At 33.9% G+C, this 17,794-nt stretch overlaps 3 protein-coding genes across 8 annotated transcripts; all 3 read right to left on the bottom strand.

Annotated features, from left to right (window-relative positions):
- Positions 1 to 68: 68 nt before the first annotated feature.
- Positions 69 to 3,309, bottom strand: LOC108219464 (UDP-arabinose 4-epimerase 1). 4 transcript variants are annotated; one of them, XM_017392931.2, is made up of 11 exons: positions 3,038 to 3,178; positions 2,729 to 2,838; positions 2,355 to 2,502; positions 2,146 to 2,259; positions 1,919 to 2,026; positions 1,727 to 1,818; positions 1,377 to 1,518; positions 1,204 to 1,298; positions 785 to 914; positions 543 to 687; positions 69 to 425 (listed from the first exon to the last, which is right to left on the bottom strand). In XM_017392931.2, exons 3-11 carry the CDS (start codon positions 2,475 to 2,477, stop codon positions 199 to 201), a joined length of 1,176 nt encoding a protein of 391 aa, XP_017248420.1. In that variant the 5' UTR covers positions 2,478 to 2,502; positions 2,729 to 2,838; positions 3,038 to 3,178; the 3' UTR covers positions 69 to 198. The 4 variants fall into 4 exon arrangements, with proteins under 4 accessions (XP_017248420.1, XP_017248419.1, XP_017248421.1 ...); XM_017392930.2 differs by having other exon boundaries at positions 2,355 to 2,487; XM_017392932.2 differs by having other exon boundaries at positions 2,355 to 2,479.
- Positions 3,310 to 4,621: 1,312 nt separating this feature from the next.
- On the bottom strand, positions 4,622 to 9,752 carry LOC108219466 (OVARIAN TUMOR DOMAIN-containing deubiquitinating enzyme 11). Of its 3 annotated transcripts, none has more exons than XM_064092539.1 (10): positions 9,608 to 9,752; positions 9,178 to 9,364; positions 8,130 to 8,203; positions 7,709 to 7,763; positions 7,364 to 7,438; positions 6,505 to 6,578; positions 6,276 to 6,324; positions 5,714 to 5,798; positions 4,909 to 4,965; positions 4,622 to 4,817 (listed from the first exon to the last, which is right to left on the bottom strand). In XM_064092539.1, exons 2-10 carry the CDS (start codon positions 9,349 to 9,351, stop codon positions 4,759 to 4,761), a joined length of 702 nt encoding a protein of 233 aa, XP_063948609.1. In that variant the 5' UTR covers positions 9,352 to 9,364; positions 9,608 to 9,752; the 3' UTR covers positions 4,622 to 4,758. The 3 variants fall into 3 exon arrangements, with proteins under 3 accessions (XP_063948609.1, XP_017248423.1, XP_017248424.1); XM_017392934.2 differs by having other exon boundaries at positions 9,585 to 9,746; XM_017392935.2 differs by lacking the exon at positions 9,608 to 9,752 and adding an exon at positions 9,497 to 9,575.
- Positions 9,753 to 13,769: 4,017 nt separating this feature from the next.
- Positions 13,770 to 17,709, bottom strand: LOC108219382 (uncharacterized). The gene is made up of 5 exons (XM_017392802.2): positions 17,430 to 17,709; positions 15,542 to 17,317; positions 15,197 to 15,439; positions 14,840 to 14,959; positions 13,770 to 14,139 (listed from the first exon to the last, which is right to left on the bottom strand). Exons 1-5 carry the CDS (start codon positions 17,454 to 17,456, stop codon positions 13,909 to 13,911), a joined length of 2,397 nt encoding a protein of 798 aa, XP_017248291.1. The 5' UTR covers positions 17,457 to 17,709; the 3' UTR covers positions 13,770 to 13,908.
- Between the last annotated feature and the right edge of the window lie 85 nt (positions 17,710 to 17,794).

The following is a 17,794-nucleotide window of genomic DNA, read 5'->3' as shown; positions in this document are numbered from 1 at the left end:
AGAGGCTTCTGATACAAAGTTAATGTCAAAACCTAACAGAAGATGAAATTGTGTCCTTTAGTTTAAAATGCAAGAAAATAGATTTAAAAATTTCTTGACAGAAATTCGGAATATATTTTTACAAATGTCCGAAAATATTGGTACTATAATACATGTTCACAAAAATCTTTGTCTAACGGACCGTCACAACCACGATTTTCACATGGATCCATATCCATTCCTATGGGATTTCTGCCATCTCCATGCAGTTCTAAGACTCTCTTCAAGATTTGTAAATGTAGCTTGCCAATTCAGTTCCCGGAGAATTTTAGAAGGATCGCTGTAAACTTCGGCATAATCTCCAGGCCTCCGGCTGAGATATTCAACTTTTATGGCCACTCCTGTCGCCTTCTTACATGCTTCAACAAATTGTTTTACCGAACTACCTGTAAGGATCAATACATAAGACTTCTAAATTCACGTCATTTTACTTGAGTTCTTAATGCTCGTCTTTCAGTGAAACTTTAGACATAGAGAAGATAATAAAGCAGAAAAGAAACAACCTTTTCCCGTGCCAACATTGTAGATTCCAACTTTCCCAGGTTTAGCATGGGCAAGAGCTTTAACATGTGCATCTACCAGATCAGTAACATCTATATAATCTCGAATACAAGTGCCATCACCTGTTTTGTAATCTGTTCCTCTGATCTATAATTCAAATTAAAATTTTTTTAAAAAATGAAGTTGTAAAACATGTATGTAAAGACTAAAATATTTCTATTCGGCATGATAGTTAGGTATATACCTTTAAACCAGGAATAATGCCTCGTGCGGCATCAAAACAAGCGCCTGATATGCGGCCTTGCTCGCGTAGTTCTGGTCTGGGAGCTTCCCCTAATCTTCCTTCTGGATCTGAGCCGATCACATTGAAGTATCTGATATTTTGTCACATTACATAAACTATCAGATGCTAAGACCGGAACTACTCATAACCAAATCAAGATAAAGTAACATCGGTTGTGCTAGAATGTAATACTGAAAACAGAAATCTTTTTTGAGCCATGCCATGTCAAACATTTTGTTCAGAATATGAATTTCAAACACATTCATACATCACATTCTTCAGTAAAAACATATAAGTTTCATGTCATTTTTTTTGCTCATATCAATATTCAGTCAGTTTCTGATGCTTGTAGCTTGTTATGCAAAATAGTGTTCTAGTACCTTAATATCATGACTGCCATGTTGGATGTCTTCGAATAGTCCAGTATGATATCTTCTGACATCTTCTTAGCCTTCCCGTAGGGATTGATCGGAACCTGCGTAGAAAACAGACAAGGAATCAACTAAGATCTTCACTCTACTTTAACTGTCAGGAATCATTATGTAATTGTTACTTGGGGAGTTTCTTCCGTGATAGGCATCTTCTCGGGCTCTCCATATGTGGCACAGGTACTTGAATAAATTAATGTCTTCACTTTATATGATGCCATTGCCTTGAGAACAACCAGAGTATTGGATGTAATGTTATGATAATACCTGTACAAATTCAAGGAAATGTCACTGATTTTTCAATCTAGAAATGCCAAGCCTGTGAAATTCTTTACTTGATTTTGTTCTAAAGAGTTGATCTTTAGATCTGTAGAGAATGATGCCTTAAAAACTGACTATCAGAAATGGAAAATTAAAATATATACACATTATATTGAAGTCTGTACTACAGTAAGAAAATATTAAAGATACCTACCTCAGAGGTTCAGCAGTGCTTTCACCTACATAAGCAACTGCTGCAAAATGCATCACAGCATCAAATGCATTCTCTGCAAATATTTTGTTTACCTGATATACGATTTAAGGAAGAAGTTGCACCAATTTAGCTCATTCTACAAGCAATAATAAAACAGAAGTTCATATGGACTTGCTAATCTAATTGGGATACAGCCTTTGCATCACCAAGGTCTGCGTAAATGAATTGAAGTCGCCCTGGCTCAGGAAACAGCTTTTGTAGAACTCTCACAGCACCAATATTTCCACGAGAAAGATTGTCCTGTCAAGAAATAATAATATTAATTAGCAATGACATATATTTAAGAATTCATGATTTGATCTAGAGCAGTGATGTACAACCAATATGAGGAGTTCCTCCTTAGAAAAGAAGATAAATACCACTATAGTTACACGATATTGATCCTTCAAGAGCCGAAGGGAAGCGTGTGAACCTATATAGCCCGCTCCTCCAGTAACCAATACATGTGTGACCCCAGGTTCATGAACCGAAAACTGCAAGTATATTGAATGAAAAGAAATATGAAATCCAGGAGTCTTCGCTATTGACATGCCTAGCCAATGGTGGATGCATGAAATCAGAGATATACCCGGGTATTGCTGCTGAAATCGGCTGAGCTCTTCAAATAAATAATGCAAAGCGTGACAATGCTAGCTGTTAACATAACTTTTCCAGAGAATCTGGTTCTTTTTCTTGAGTCCAAAATATCCATGGCTGCAATCCTAAACAAATTCAGTCTGTCTGCTTAATCAGGGAGCTTTCGAATACAAAACAGTAAAATTTCACAATTGAACAATCCCCTAGTTAATTTCTGACATCATGATTTCCCATTGCTGATTCAGATGTGCTCATGTACATAAATCAAAGGCAGAATCCTGTGACTAAACCTTAAATTAAAGATAGCAGAGGTAAATGATACATATAAACAGACAGTAAACTAGTCAAAAAAAAAAAAGCACGCACCTTTTAATATGTAAAAATCGAGGGCTTCCTTGGATAATCTTAGGATCAAATAATATACTGTATGATCAGCAGTAGCGCCTCTTTATGATATATGTTAGAGATAAGATGATCTGTTACAATTAAGAGATAAAGAACATTGTGATCAGTAATTAAAGCTAGATTAAGATTAACAACCAGAATAGCATTTCGATATCCAACAAAAAATTAAAATTTCAAAAGGGGTTGGGGAAATTCACAAAGCTGACAGGATCTTGAAATGTGATGAGCAGAAACAGAATAATAAAGAAAGGGTAGAATAAATGAGAGTACCTGAAGCGAACAGAATGTGTATAATGAAATCTCCGAAACGAAAAGAGTGAAGAATTGTTGAATGAAAAATAAGGCAGCCAAATTGGAGGGGAAAAAATGAGAAAGGGAGGCTTAGTGAGGAATGTAATGCATGAATGCCGGGAAATACGGGGGGATAATAATACAAGAAGAGAAAAGAGGCATGCATGTAGAGATGTAGATAGAGAGAGATAAATATATGGAGCGAGAAAGAGACGGAAGGCTGTGAGATAGACATGTATAGAGAGGGAATGTAGCCTCTTCTCGTGGCTTCAAGGAAAGCCATTGTTGCCCACTGTTTTTTTCAAGTTGAAATTTATCTGCTTGGACGTTTTTATAACATAAATTATTTATTTTACACTTTTTTCATAAGTCTGACCTAACGATAAAAAAATTAGGTAAAAAATAGGGTGTTTTGGGGGGAAAAGAGAGACCCTTTTTCATTTTTTTTCCAAATAAATTCTGGAAAACCTATGTTTTGAACCTTTCTTCAAAATCATTGTTTTACAATAAAATGCGACCTGATGCAAAAGGTTATACAACCAAATATAACTTGATGTGATCAAAAAATTAGCATACAATATGATCATTGAAAGTAATTTATTTTTTAATCGAAAAAGTTATTTTGGTTTGTATTTGATTGCAAATCGTATAAAAAAATTATTTCTAACTATTTTTTTAAAGAAAAATGAGTGCTTTCATTACTCAAAACGCATCAAACATCACCGAATCCAACACATTTCGAGGAGGATTCACAACATCAACAAAAAAGTTTAGCTCACAAGGGATACGAGCCCTACAATGGGCTGCCCTATTAGCTAATCTTCTAACATGACGAACACAAAAATCACTTCTAGAAATGATTTTGAATTTTAAAAAAAAATATAGTTATATAATTTATTTATAATTTATAATTTTTTTATGAATAAAAATCTAAATGTCGAAAAGAAAATCTTAAACATATATTATTAACTTTATAGTAGCATGTTGTATCCGGGATACCCGGTCCGTGTACAAACTCGGGAGATGGAGGAAATAATACATATAGCTAACTTATGTAAAAATTGGTTCATGTACTAAAAGTAAAATCTCATTTATGATCCGGCTAGAATAGCTGAATCATACACGATCCGGCAGTTCATGTTGTTTGGATAATATGACTTTGTGGACGGTGCAGATCCATTACTTCAAATGGACGCTAATAGATTGGTTACGGACCTTACGGTCTTCTTGCTTTTTTGTTATGTCCAGCTAGTACTGTTATTGGCTTGTAAGTGGCTCATAGTACTGTAAATTATGGAGTACTCTTTTTGTGTTGTAATCTCAAGTTTGTATAAACACATCTGGTTCTCTCCACAGTCAAGATATTCTCATCTTTATCATTTTACAAAACTCTTAATAGAAAGGACGATGGAGAGGAGGCTGATGGAGAGTGTTCAAGATGGTTTTTTTTTTTCCCCTTTAAAAATAAGAAATACAGTCTGTCAACAAATTCAAGCCAATATTCACAATTCTAAGTTAGAAACTTACTCATGATTTGCATTCTTTGCTCGATGAACTAGGCTGTAGGACTACAAGAAAGATCGATTTGGCCACCTTAGATGTATATATATTCATTTATATCTTTACAACTGTACATAAACAGAGCCAGCACCCAGCAGGGTAAAAGTACGAAAAGCTTGATGTTGCAACTAATTTTGCAATCATCTGAATGGAGCTAAATTATACCAATGCTTCTTTTTCGCAGCTCTCACAGGAACATCTAGCAATAGATTGAAACAGAAGATAACAGTTAGCTTTGGACGCTGTAAATAAGATAAAAGAACATCAATGCGTGTATGTAGATTCTTCACCTCCTCTTTCGTACAATGAGTTGTAATGTATTTCACTCCAAAAGCTTAGCCATAACTCTGCAAATGATTATTTATATATATGTGAGCAAAACAAAGGCGGGACATTTAACTGTAGCCATCTCTCAAGTTGACATGTCAAAATATCAATCTATGCATGAAAAATATTTACTATATATTTATTTTCTACTAATAACCATTGAAAGATTAACAGATAATCTGTTGAATTTATTGATAGGAGTTGCACAGGAACAGCAAACCAAATTCCACAAAGTAACAATGAACATTCAAAAAACACCCTTTAAAGCATTATTGACTAGAGTAACTGCACTACGTTAAATCATTAAATTTGACCAAAGATTATTAAAAAGTACCCAATTCCCACACTTATGTTATATAGCATGTTGATCAACAAATTAGGCCTCATAACCAACCTATTCATCATGTTTGTTGCACTAAGATAAGATAAACATATGTACCTGCCTGGGAAGAATGAATAGTATATTAAATTAGGTATGTTGCACAAAAACATGCAAATATTCTATAACTCTTCATATTCCTTTGGAATTTATGTGTAATATCAATAACAGTAAACTTAGACTAACCTTCTTAATATTCCTTTAGTATTTTTGTGTAACATTAATAACAGAAAACTTTAGAATAATAGTGTAGATCTCGTATTAGCTTTTAAACTAGCTGGTGATATACTCTGACAACCAAAAGATCACAGAACTTAAAAGCTTTAACAAAAATAAATTAATTAAATCAAGTAAACAACCAAAATGAAAAATTATATAAATACGATTACCTCTTATAGGATTCTTTTCCTTGGGAACAATCTCAATATAACCTGAATCTCGAAAAGAGGTAACTAGACAAATTTTTGCTGAGAACTGCAAATCAGGGTCAAGAGCCACTAAAGTTAAACAATAAGAGGTAAACAAAACAGAAATCAAACAATTAATATTATGGGGTCATAGGGATATTCCATGCACTGCAAGATGGCTACAAGGATGACACATAAGGTTTAAGGCCGTAATAGTACATCATATCAAGTAAAATGCAGGATTTTCTACCACGGGTCTTGGTCTTGGACACTAAAATTGTGAAATAATGTAAATTAAGGAATTAAACATCCTCCGACTTCATTTATTAGGAGCTGGAAAGTTATATTCGTCAACAAAGGGTCTAACTCTGTGATAGACAATCACTAGCTGGCATGCCTTAGTCTATCTATTTTGGAAATCGGTTTCAGTACTTAACATAGAGTTGGACAATATCTGTGCATAGCAGTCAACTGTTGTGCATCCAAAAAAAAAAGAACATTTTACAAAATATAGTGTAGAGGAAATGATTTGACTTTTACTTACCCGATCTGCTGCTGCTTGTAGAGTAACATGATCTCCCCATTCTCCAAGTCTAGTCCAGTTATTATGGTATTCAAGTCAGATAGAGAGCCACAGAAACAATGACAAACTGAGTTCAGGGGTGTGTCTGTGTGTGATTATTATTATTATTATTATTTTATGCTGCTTCTTTTTTTTGTTGGGGGGAAGGGGGGGGCCATATATTGAAATGCATCAGATTATAACATATAACCTTTTCATTGTCTTCAAATAACTTCTGTACTTCATCGGGATGTAGCCTTCATATAATTTTCTGTGATGTTTGAGCTGAAAATGAGTTTTAGTGTTATAATAAGTATATACAAGAAGTTAGGAAGTAATTTCACGAAACATTAACGATTTGACCTTAAAAATAAAGCAATCCCTGTTCATATTTAGCATAGAATCTCAGAATTCTCTGTAAGGCAAAAATTAGTCCATAGTTGTTTGAAAATCCTAGTCATAGGAGTTGATATTTGGACATGCACAGCCGAAGAGTGGAATTGTGAGGATAGTTAATAGGGTCTTAGAAGAAAAATTGTTCTCAGTTGCATGAATTACTGATAAATTTGGTGACAAACAGTTGTTCTCAGTAAAATTTCATAAACAAAGCCCCAAGATATTACTTGCAAGTTGAAACACAATAAGTTACTACAGGTCGGCAGTAGTTAGGCTATGAGGATACCTTCAAAATACTAACCAAAAACAAAGTATCTCTTCATTCATACTCATCCACAGTGGATCAGATGTACCTTTTAGGGAATTCAAGTCTTATATTCCAATATATAAAACACCTTGTGTTCAAAAACATATGACTGTTTTGATCTCCAAAAGAACTAGGTATTGTATTTTGAGGGGCACACAGAGATTATTAGACTAAAAAGTTTGATTTTTTCTCTGCTGTTCTCCAGAAAACAGAAAATGAGCAGAATAAAGGTTATGCTCAAATACATAGCACCAAGAAAAAAACTTTACATGTTATTTAAATTTTGACATACGACATACCCAACACTATTTTACAGGAAAGTACATTCAAAACAGAAATGACTTGAAAAGAAAAATATGAACTGCACCTGTTTGACGACCTGCTTCCTTACATGTTTGTGATATTCTGGATTATGGAACAACTGATCTGCAAGAGCTCGAAACTATCGAGCAAGCAAAAGAATTATAAAAGACTGTTATATCAGGACAATGCATATGCTAATAAGTATTGATATTTAAGAATGATTTGGTGATTCCACAAATTCTTGTTAGTCACAAGGGGGTCCCCAGTCCCCACAGTATAAGCATTTATATATTGTACTCTGTACATTAGAGGAAATGATAGTATGCTTGTGGAAATATCGATTTCTTAGTATGAATCCAATAGATGACATCTGTGGAAGAAAGTAGACAAGCTCGTTTCAGTTAAATACCTGACAGTTTCCATCCCCCTCCATCTGTAGTTCAGCTAAATCATATGCTGCCAGTCTGAATAAACAAAAGGTGTTAACCACCAAGGAAACTTTTGATGTTAATATTTAGTAAAATCAAAAAATAGACATATTCAGATATCAGCTCACTAATATAAAATGTAATGGTCAAAATATTCGATTTTCAAGTTATAAACCAAAAAAATGCTAAACATAGATATAGTAGCATTTTAATTTTAACTCGAAGACTAACAGAAATATCATGAATATGATGCTACAGAGACTTCTATTAGGAACAAAGGTGCTAGTTATAAACTATCACCGTCGTAAATTTATGAAATTAAACTTGTAGAATTTTTTGTTACCAAAACATAAATTCAAAAAAAGCTAGACTCCTAGGAGTTAAAGCTGGCCGTTCCATAACCTTTCAGAGAGAGTATCATGATCTAAGGTTGCATCATTGATGTCGGGTATATCCCCATTAATCCGAGGAGTGTGCTGTGAACAAGGTAATTCAGTCAACATGGACATGGTCAAAATATCCAACATTAATTATTGATGAGGAGATATATACAGATAGATGAATGAAATACACAGCAAAATGGTATGAAGTAAAAACATATAAACACAATCTTGGAGATATTCTTAAATTATAATACATGTGTCCAATATCAAAGGTCCTTATTTTCTATTTGAGCCATCACAATATCAATGACCCTCTTTTCAAAACTAGGAATACTTTGAAAATTTTATCAGATCTTCAACAGAAACCTCAAAATTTGTTCAGGCTACAAACTCAATGACTATGTTCATAAAAAATTGAGATTACATATAAATTGTCTTTGTTTCTTAGTTATCAGTCTTATTCAAATGAAAAGAACTCCATGTGGATAATTTAAAACCCCATCGACTTCTGACACAAGTGTCTCTTCTTTTACTCATATAGGTCATATCGGCACAGGATAAGAGTTTAGCTATAGTGATCATTAAATGGAAAGGGGCTCACTGTTTATTCGTGTTTGGAGCACAGCATGTGTTTTTAAACACAGCTTTAATAGAAGCTTCTTGATTTCTGGCACATTTCTCACAGTTATAGTTAGTGATATCATGAGATAAACAATTATATATGCTTGATTTGAATATCTATTTATGTCCTTGTGCCTAGCATTAGTTGCTTTTATAGCTTACATAGTTACATACAAATTAGCGAACTTGAACTTTGGTTCTCTGATGAATCTTGAACGGTACTTGTTGATATATTAACGTGCATAGATATTATTTTTTTCAACAGGTAACAATATTTTTATGATTTTAAAAATAATTTTTTTCTAATTCACACAACAATAAAATTTAGAGAAGGCACAAGCTCAGGCAACCAGAACTTATACAGCAAAACATCGATTCAAAAACCATAAACAGAGGTACAATAAATTCCACAATCTCATATGATACAAGGCACTTGTATGTCATACCGGGATAGAGTCCAAATGAGACAGCATCTTCCCAAGCTTCCCATGACTTTTAGGATTTTCCTCTTCAGCTAAAATTCTAGCAATTGTTTGATCATCCTCCGTATCATTCGAACTACTACTAGAACTGGAGCTCCTGCTCAACCTTGCACTTGCACCACCATAAGAATCCCCCATACCAACTCAAGCCCTAAAGTACATCAACACAAAACCAACAAACAAGTCAACCAAGATTTCACATCACACAATCAAAACATCAATCACAATAAAAACCCACTTGTAAAAACAAATAAATTTAGCATCTTCATTAACAATCAGTCACCTATAACAAGTATGATCCTATTTACAGCTTATTATCAAGCATTGAAAGAAACATACACATATAGAATGAAACAAATAAAAAGAATTACCTAATTGAAGAAAATAAAGATACCCAGATTGTGAAAACTTGTCTGTGTCAGTAAATTTATATGTGTGTATTATATAGCATATAACTTTAAAGAAAGTTTTCAAAGAAAAAGATAGCTTAAAAGTTAACGGAGAAGTAGACGTAAAAGAAGAAAAAGGCTTACAGGAAAAATAAATAAATAAGAAATGGTAGATTAGTTGGAACTGGATAAGAGGTTTGGACCAAATGTCAAAGTAACGACCACTTCACGGAAGACATGCGGCGAGCAAACGGTTCCTTGTCAGCACTTTACAAGATGCGTGTTTATGATCCGCATTGTTTTGTTCTTTTATTGCCCAAAATCTATGATCCGTTTTAACTACAGTACACAATAAAAAATACTGAATAATTTTTTTTAAGGTGCAATTAAAATAAACATTATTTTTGACGAAAAACATCACAAGGATTAAAGAGTCAGTCAAAGGAAAACATGATTGAGAATCTCATTTGTAATCTTAAGTCAATATATTATATGAGTGAAATGATTTAACCATAGATATCGTCATTTTAATACTAATATCAAGTAATATCTTTAAAAAAAAGAGATAATACTGATACTAAGTAAAAATACACCATTCTAAAAAAACGTAAGAATATACAATTTTCAGATGTTTCAATAATATTGTATATATTTTATAACTATATATTCAAAATCGGCTTAGAAATTAATTTTCAAATAATATTAAATAATAAATTAAAATTAATAAAAAGTAATACTTTCAACTATGTACTCTTGGTGTGTTGTTTATTCAAAAATCAATTTAAATTCAAAATTAGCCTATTAAAAAACCATCCATCTAAAATAAAATTCCAGACCTCCGTCAAAATCAAAATTTTGATATCATGTTTGTTAAAAAAATAAAACATTATTATATCATATTGAGAATCTGTTTATCTAAAATTTTAAGATATTATAGGAAAGTTTAAAATGAATTTTCAACATCTTCGATTTGATTTCTTTTTTCTTCTGTTTGATTCAAAAATTACGTATATCATATGTCAAACAAATCCACGAATGACGAAACTATTATTTTTGTGGATATTAACTAGATAAGAACAAACGAAACTAGAACCAAATCTAAGGGATAGAAAAGGAAGTGCGCGTGCGTTTCATATCACTATAATATTCTAATCTGAAAATAAAAAATAAAAATCAGAGTATGTTTTCAATTATGATTTTATTAATAAATTAATGATTATTTATAAATTTTGATAAGAGAAAAGTTATTTGATCTTAATTTTACAAAAATTCTTGATAATATGTTGCAGTATTCATGTGGAGTCTTAAAAATTTAAACACAAAGATACTATTATGATAATGGGACAAAAAACATAAAATACATCGATCAATCTCACAAAATTTGTCATTTTATGAAGTTCAAAAATATCCACCATCATTTGAATACCATCAAATTTTAATGAAATTTAAATAATCTTAATTGAATACCATTTGACTTTTGAATATAATTAAATATTCAAAATTTTGATATATTTTTTAAAATTCAAATTGAATATATTAGAAACTTATAAATGAAAAAAATTTAAAATCTCAATTTAATTTATCTCAAAGTGATACTCCCTCTGGTCTTTATTATAAGGCATCAAGATTTTTTGCACGCAATTCTAAGTGTTTTGACCACTTATTTAAAATTATTGTTTTTAATTTTTTCTTTTTCTGAATTAAAATATGTGATATATATTTTAATTCAGAAAAGAAAAATTTTAAAATAAATAATTTTAAGTAGGTGGTCAAAGCACTTAAAACTGTGTGCAAAAAATTTTGGTGCCTTATAATAACGACTAGAGGGATATTATACAAAACCTGATATCCATCTATGATAATCACTTATCAATAGACATAAGATCTGTATAAATACTTGAATGCAGAGAGCAGACAACGTAGTCGGTGAAAAGTTAGAAGAATCAATTCGGTAATTGCTATACCGAATGCTTTATTCCAACTTTACAAGAAATAAACGAACAATGAACCTTCGACAGTTAGGTTATGCTCGTAAAATCTTGGCCTCGTACATGATATACTTACCCAGGAGGATAGGGAAATAGATACATAAATGATTATGTCTGATTGTTCATAAGTAGATACATACGTGTCAGGTTAACATGTACCTCGTCTACTTCCTTGCACGCAACAAGTTTTATAAATAAAGACCAGATTATTATTTACCGCTCATAAACAATCCAACATTAACGCATACATAGTTACGTAGGATATATGAATTCAAGTAAATTGTGAGTATATATTTAGAATTCAAATGGAAAACGTAAGCAAAACCATTATTCTAACTTTGAATAGTTTCCATTAGTATTAACATGAACCAATCTTCCTCCACGAATGAACGCCACGAGAGTAAGGATTAGGAGTCAAACCAAGATCTTAACTTGCAGGAACAAAACAACAGAGCCGAAATTAACAATGCTAAAACGCGTGAGTGACGACGATTGGAAATGATAAATCGGACGATGCGTTGGGCATGGGACCCGAGATAACATGATTTGATACGCAATTTGCAATTAAATAGGTTTAGACTATGCCTACAAAACGCGGTATTCGGCGTTTGCATATTAGCCGCCCTCGCTTAACTTGCCTCCCAAAACACCTGCCTCACTCTCTATATATAACTATCTCCTCACAACTAATAAACCAGGTCATATCGTCAAACACTAACCACCCCAGCATATCTAACCTGCCACTTCCAACTCGTTATTTAACTCCTCACTTCTTCATCTAAACACACATATTACTAGACCATCATGGATAAGACTGATCAAGCTGAGCCACAAGGTTTGTTGTGTGTTACTATTTTTTTTTTTGTTTTTGTTGAGTTGTGGATTTGTTTTTATTGAACTAACTGGAATGATGTTAATGATGCAGCAGCGTACGCAGCTCCGGCACCGGCAGGGTACCCGACGAAAGAAGGCGGAGCAGCGGCAGAGGCGGCGGCGGCTGGACCGGCAGAAACAGAGACGAGAGGTGATGGATTCTGGAAAGGGTGTTGTGCTGCCCTGTGTTGTTGTTGCGTCCTGGATGCCTGTTTCTGATCCATCACAGGGTCTTTCAGCTCGATCATCATGTATTGTGTATTCGCATAGATGTATCGTGTCAGCTGGCTTTAGCTCTTGATTACTTGTTTTTCTTACGTGTGGAAAGGGACTTTTTATATGAACTTGAAGCCTGAAGGATTTATTTTGTTATGTTCCTCATTGCTTTCATTTGATTGTATTGTTATATGGTTTATTAAAATTTTCGTAATATTGCAGTTTGCATACTTTGATTTATTTGATTTGACTAGGGGATTTAAATCTGCACTATGTTTGGTGTTGTTTGATAATAATAATAATGTATGTATGTATTATATAAAAGTGATAGAGTATATAATTGCATATGCATAAAAGTCGACCAAATGACAGCATCACTTCAATATGAAAAGATATAACATGACTGCAGGATATACCTATTTTTTCTTTTCAACTAATTTACTTTCAACCACTTTGTTTGAACGGAAAGGGGCACATATTTTTAAAGTCGCGTGTTCTGGAACCAGTCTACAACTACAAAATACAAATTTGTTTATAGTAAATGCGAAAAATAATCCACAACTGGGTACAACATTGTTAGAATATAAGATCACTCTTTAGGTGTTAGAGGAGGCCCTAATAAATTCTGAGAATATTGGAGATCACAGGGAGTCGAACTCGAGTCTCCCGCGAGCCTAAGCTCCAATTCTCCTAAAACCTCAAGGTGTTAGGAGGAGGCCCTACCAGGATCTTATATTCTAACAAACATAACCAATCAATTACTATAAATAGTATATAAAATTATTTAATTTTAATTTTAATGTTTTTATATTTGATAAATTAATTAAATTAATGATATAATTCTTTTAAATATGCGTAAATAACACAATGAATGTAAAGCAGAGCAAATTTCTTTCGAAACCTCATTTCTTGGATAATGACTTAAGAATGATAGATAATTTGTGTATTGTGTCTCCTTTTTCATCTGAATAATGAACAGAAAATTGTATGATCTTTTCTGTTCTTCTCCCTTCTGCTTTTAAACCTGGGAAGAACGAGTGTAAATGCCAGTCTAATAAACTAGTGCCATATTTGGTGTAATCATCACATATATCATCAAAGTAAACTGACTGAATTAACCCATAAGTATTTTTAGGAATATTTGTTAGGGATGTTAACGAATATTATGTCCCTTGATCAACTTTTAACCTCTAGGCTTTAACAAAATCGAAAAAACCTATGGTTGGTACCTAGTACCGTTTGCCAAGAATTGCGCCTATGATCACTGAGACAAGAGCCACGACCAATATAAACTTGAAGTTTATGCTTGATGAAACCTCTGTGGTCTTCGTCTGTATTTCCAATGATGAAGTTTGTGTAGAAACTTCTTCCAACTTTCTTGTATGTCCGTGCTTTGATGGAGTTGGGATGGAGGATCCAATCTCCCTGGATTTCATCTCTGCCGGACTTGCTCCATTATCCTGCAGTATGTATCAAGGTGTGTAGCTTAAGTAAAACTAGCTATCAACCTTAATAATTATGCTAACTGGTAATAGATGCAGTTATACTTATGACATTCTTTGCTGAATTCTCAAATAAGCTCAAGCCTGAAATCCTAAAATCTTGTAAAGTTTTTAAGAACAGCTTTTGCTGTTACTAAATTAGCATCCTTGTTTCTCAGGATGTGGAGAGTATGCCTGCAATGTTGTTCTAACAATCACGTACATGACTGCGTTAGATGTTCAAATAGAGGAGGTTCATATTATGATTCAAGCTGAGGATGAATTTCTTCTTCTTTCAGGCAAATCTTCCTGTTTATTGAGGCTTCTTGAATATAATAGATCTAGTTAAGGCCTCACCTCAGGGTTTTCTGAGAGTTGGTTATAATATGGTATTGTGCAGATTCGCGAGTACTGAATTGCTTAAACTAATTTATCTGTTTCTTAGTTGGTCGGTTCTCTATTTGTCCACTCGTATAAGTGAGGGTGAGTGTTAAACATTATATGATTTAATTAAGGCCTTCTTCTAGAACCTTGAGATTTTTGGAAGAGTTGGGTATAAGGTCAGCTGTTTGATTTTTTTTTTATGTGATTTGTTTAGCTTTCTTATTTTGCAAGCCATGATGAACATTGTACTGAGATACAGAGTCCAGAAAAAAGTAAGTTTATGAAAGAATCTGACCTTATGACTAGCGTCCTCCTGCTGCAACTTTTGTTCTAGTTCTTTGAGTTGGTTTTCAAGAAGAAAGACAGCCTTCTTGTTAGCTTCTGCTTCCATCTCTTTGTGTGTGTTCACCTGTTTCTGTTACATAAAAAACCATACAATTTGGAATGTTACAGATTATTCTGACATGCGTATTCAACCATTGGGGGTCTATCAAATTCAGTGTTATGGAAGCACATCAACTTGAATGTTGAAATGAGTATATATTTAAGATTATAAAGTACCACCCTTGTTTAATTTCAACTGTTATTTAAGAATCTTGTTACTGTACATCAAATCTGGATCAACTAATTCCTACATTGTAAAATATATTACCTCTTCTTTGGCTCGAGCCTCAGCTATTGCTAATTTCTCTTCAAGCTCTTTTATTTGATCATTCAATACGGATTTTCCTTCAATTTCAGCCTTCAGATTTTCAATCTCATTTGTCAAAGCATTTTCATTTGATATGTGTTGTTTTAATTGTCCTTCAAGTTGAATTACCGCAGTCTGCAGCTCCACCTTGGCATTTTGATGTGTTTCAGTTAGTAAATTGTTCTCCTCCATCACTGAAGATATCTGCAGGTATTGGCAAGCATATCAGGGAAAATCATACTGAAAATATTTTACATCAAACGTCACACACACACACAAAACAAAACAAAAACAATGAGTAGGAACCTGAGACTGTAATCGCTGACTGTCCGAATCAAGCTGTAGTTTTAAATCTTCTACTTCTTTTTGTGAAGCATGGAGCTTCTCAGTTGCTTCATCCCTATCGGATAATGTTTCAGAAAGTTTTGTTTGTACATCATTCAGTTTAGATTCATGTTCGGACAGTTCCTGAGTAAGATTAAAATTTACCCCAGCTAGTCCTTCACACTCTTTCTCAAAATGGCTGAACCTGTTTTGTAGTTCTTCAACCATGCTTTCCAGATCCTTCAATCTTGTCAGGGTCTGTTCCAGTTCAATCTTATGAGAGTCGGCTCGCTCAGAAGCCTTAGAGTGCCGATCGTTTAGTTCCATTATAGTGCTCAAGTGAGAAGACAGTTTTTGGGAAGTTTCTTCCTTTTCAGCATGCTCAGAATTTAGTAGTTCTTGAAGCTCATTAATCTTACTCTTCAACTGTGTATTTGTCTCAACTAACATATCAATCTCTGAGAAAGACTGTGTGGCTTGATCTTCTGCTTGTGAGACCCTTCTTCTGAGTTCTTCATTGGTGCTTTCTGAATTTGCCAGTTTTAATGCAATCTGATCAAATTCATCCTTCAAAGATGCAGACCTTTCAGCTGCTTCCATTGTTTGTTCCTTGTAAATCATCACTTGCTCTTCAAGTGCCTGCACCTCAAAATCTTTGTTGTTGAAATTTGCAATAACCTCTTGCAGTTGGACTTCCAAATCTCGATGTTTCTCAAGAAGCTCCTCAGATAACTTCAGCTTCTCCAAGACCTCATTTTCTCTCATAACAGCAGCCTCTAAATTACTCTCAGCACTTCCTAACTTCTGATAAGTGAGATTCAACTCATTCTCCAAGAATTGAAGTGAATTTTCTGCTTCAACAAGCTTTTCAGTTGTGTTATTAAATGCATCTGCCAGATTCATCTTTTCTTCTGTTGTCGCATTCAAGCTTTCATTTAGAACCTTTTCCTTCTCCATAGCAGTCTTCAACTGCAACTCAAGCTCCGATTTCTGTGCAGTTGAGGAGCTCAGTTCAGAATTCAAAAGCGCCACTTTATTCATCAAATCCTTCTGCAAATCAAGCTTCTTCTCTAATTCCTCCACTTGTGATTTTGAAAGCTTCAACTCCCCTTGAACAGTGGAGAGCTCACCAGTAGTAAATCTTAATGCTTCTTCTAGCTTTTCATTTTCAGCAATCTTCTTGTAAAGCCCCATAAGTTCTCCTTGCAATGTAGCCATCTGATCTTCCACTTCCACAGCACTCACTTTCGCCATTTCAAGTAACCTCTCAAACTCCAACGCCTTCTTCATTTCAATCTCAGCATGGACACCACTTTGCCTATGCAACTCCTCAAACTTCAACGCCTCACCCTCAGATATCTGTAAGTCCTGGTTCACCTCCAGCATCTTCTTCTTCGAGCTCTCCAGTTCAAGTTGAAGATCATCATAAGCCTCCTGCACATCATTCATCGCCTTCTGCTTCGCCCCTTCTTCAGAAATCTGCTTCTGCAATTCCTTGCTACTAATCTCAAGCTCATCATACTTCCTCTCACTTTCTTGCAGCTTCTTGTTAACAACCAAAACTTCATCATTTAGCCTAGCCACCTCAGATTCAGATTTCTTCAAATCCCCACAAACTGATACTAATTCATGCTCAAGTTCCTGAACCTTTTCTTGGGCCTCTAACAAGTCTCTGCTAGGTGATGATTTGTCAGAACAAACAGATTCCTTCTCTACCTTTATAAACTCTGCATCTAAGTTAGATTCCTCATCTTTAGCCTATTACAAAAAAAAAAAAAAAAAAAAAAGCCATCATTCTGGGCCAACATAAATTTCCAAATCTAAGTAAATTTAACAAGATATACTAATAAGTAACAAACCAAGAAGTTACCTGAATGGGATCAGTATAGTTGTCCATCTTCTTGAGAAACTTCAGTATTAGTGCTTGTGAACTTGCTAGTGTCTCTTCTTCTAGTGAACTTGATCAACTTGTTTGTTCTTAAGTTTAGTTCAAGTGGTGGTCTACAAGAAACTGGATCAAGAACAAGAAGCCAGCAGAATCCTGTAAAAAGGCTGAATCATAAATGAATAAAAGAAAAGAAAAACTGCAGGCAGACACACACACAAATGTTTGTAAAATATATAACTACCAAATAAATCAAGATGTATATGCTTTTAAATGCACCAGTCACCAATTCCACTAAATCAGAAAACACACAATCATGTTATGTCTCCTGCAATGGGTAGTTTTTTTGT

The sequence above is a fragment of the Daucus carota genome, chromosome 4 (genome assembly GCF_001625215.2).
Source record: "Daucus carota subsp. sativus chromosome 4, DH1 v3.0, whole genome shotgun sequence".
NCBI lineage: Eukaryota > Viridiplantae > Streptophyta > Magnoliopsida > Apiales > Apiaceae > Daucus > Daucus carota.
The sequence above is the reverse complement of the archived record's forward strand: the minus strand, read 5'-3'. Positions and strand labels throughout refer to the sequence as shown.

Coding starts and splice junctions, on each gene's coding strand:
- LOC108219464 (XM_064091387.1), bottom strand. CDS start 2,477: ATGGATATTTTGGACTCAAGAAAAAGAACCAGATTCTCTGGAAAAGTT. Junction 2,260..2,354: donor ATTTCAGCAGCAATACCCGG/GTATATCTCTGA, acceptor ATATACTTGCAG/TTTTCGGTTCATGAACCTGG. Junction 426..542: donor CAATGTTGGCACGGGAAAAG/GTTGTTTCTTTT, acceptor TGATCCTTACAG/GTAGTTCGGTAAAACAATTT.
- LOC108219466 (XM_064092539.1), bottom strand. CDS start 9,351: ATGGGGGATTCTTATGGTGGTGCAAGTGCAAGGTTGAGCAGGAGCTCC. Junction 7,764..8,129: donor CATGATACTCTCTCTGAAAG/GTTATGGAACGG, acceptor TTGTTTATTCAG/ACTGGCAGCATATGATTTAG. Junction 4,966..5,713: donor GGAAAAGAATCCTATAAGAG/GTAATCGTATTT, acceptor AATCATTTGCAG/AGTTATGGCTAAGCTTTTGG.
- LOC108219382 (XM_017392802.2), bottom strand. CDS start 17,456: ATGGACAACTATACTGATCCCATTCAG. Junction 14,960..15,196: donor AGGCTCGAGCCAAAGAAGAG/GTAATATATTTT, acceptor TTTATGTAACAG/AAACAGGTGAACACACACAA. Junction 14,140..14,839: donor AGGAGGACGCTAGTCATAAG/GTCAGATTCTTT, acceptor TACATACTGCAG/GATAATGGAGCAAGTCCGGC.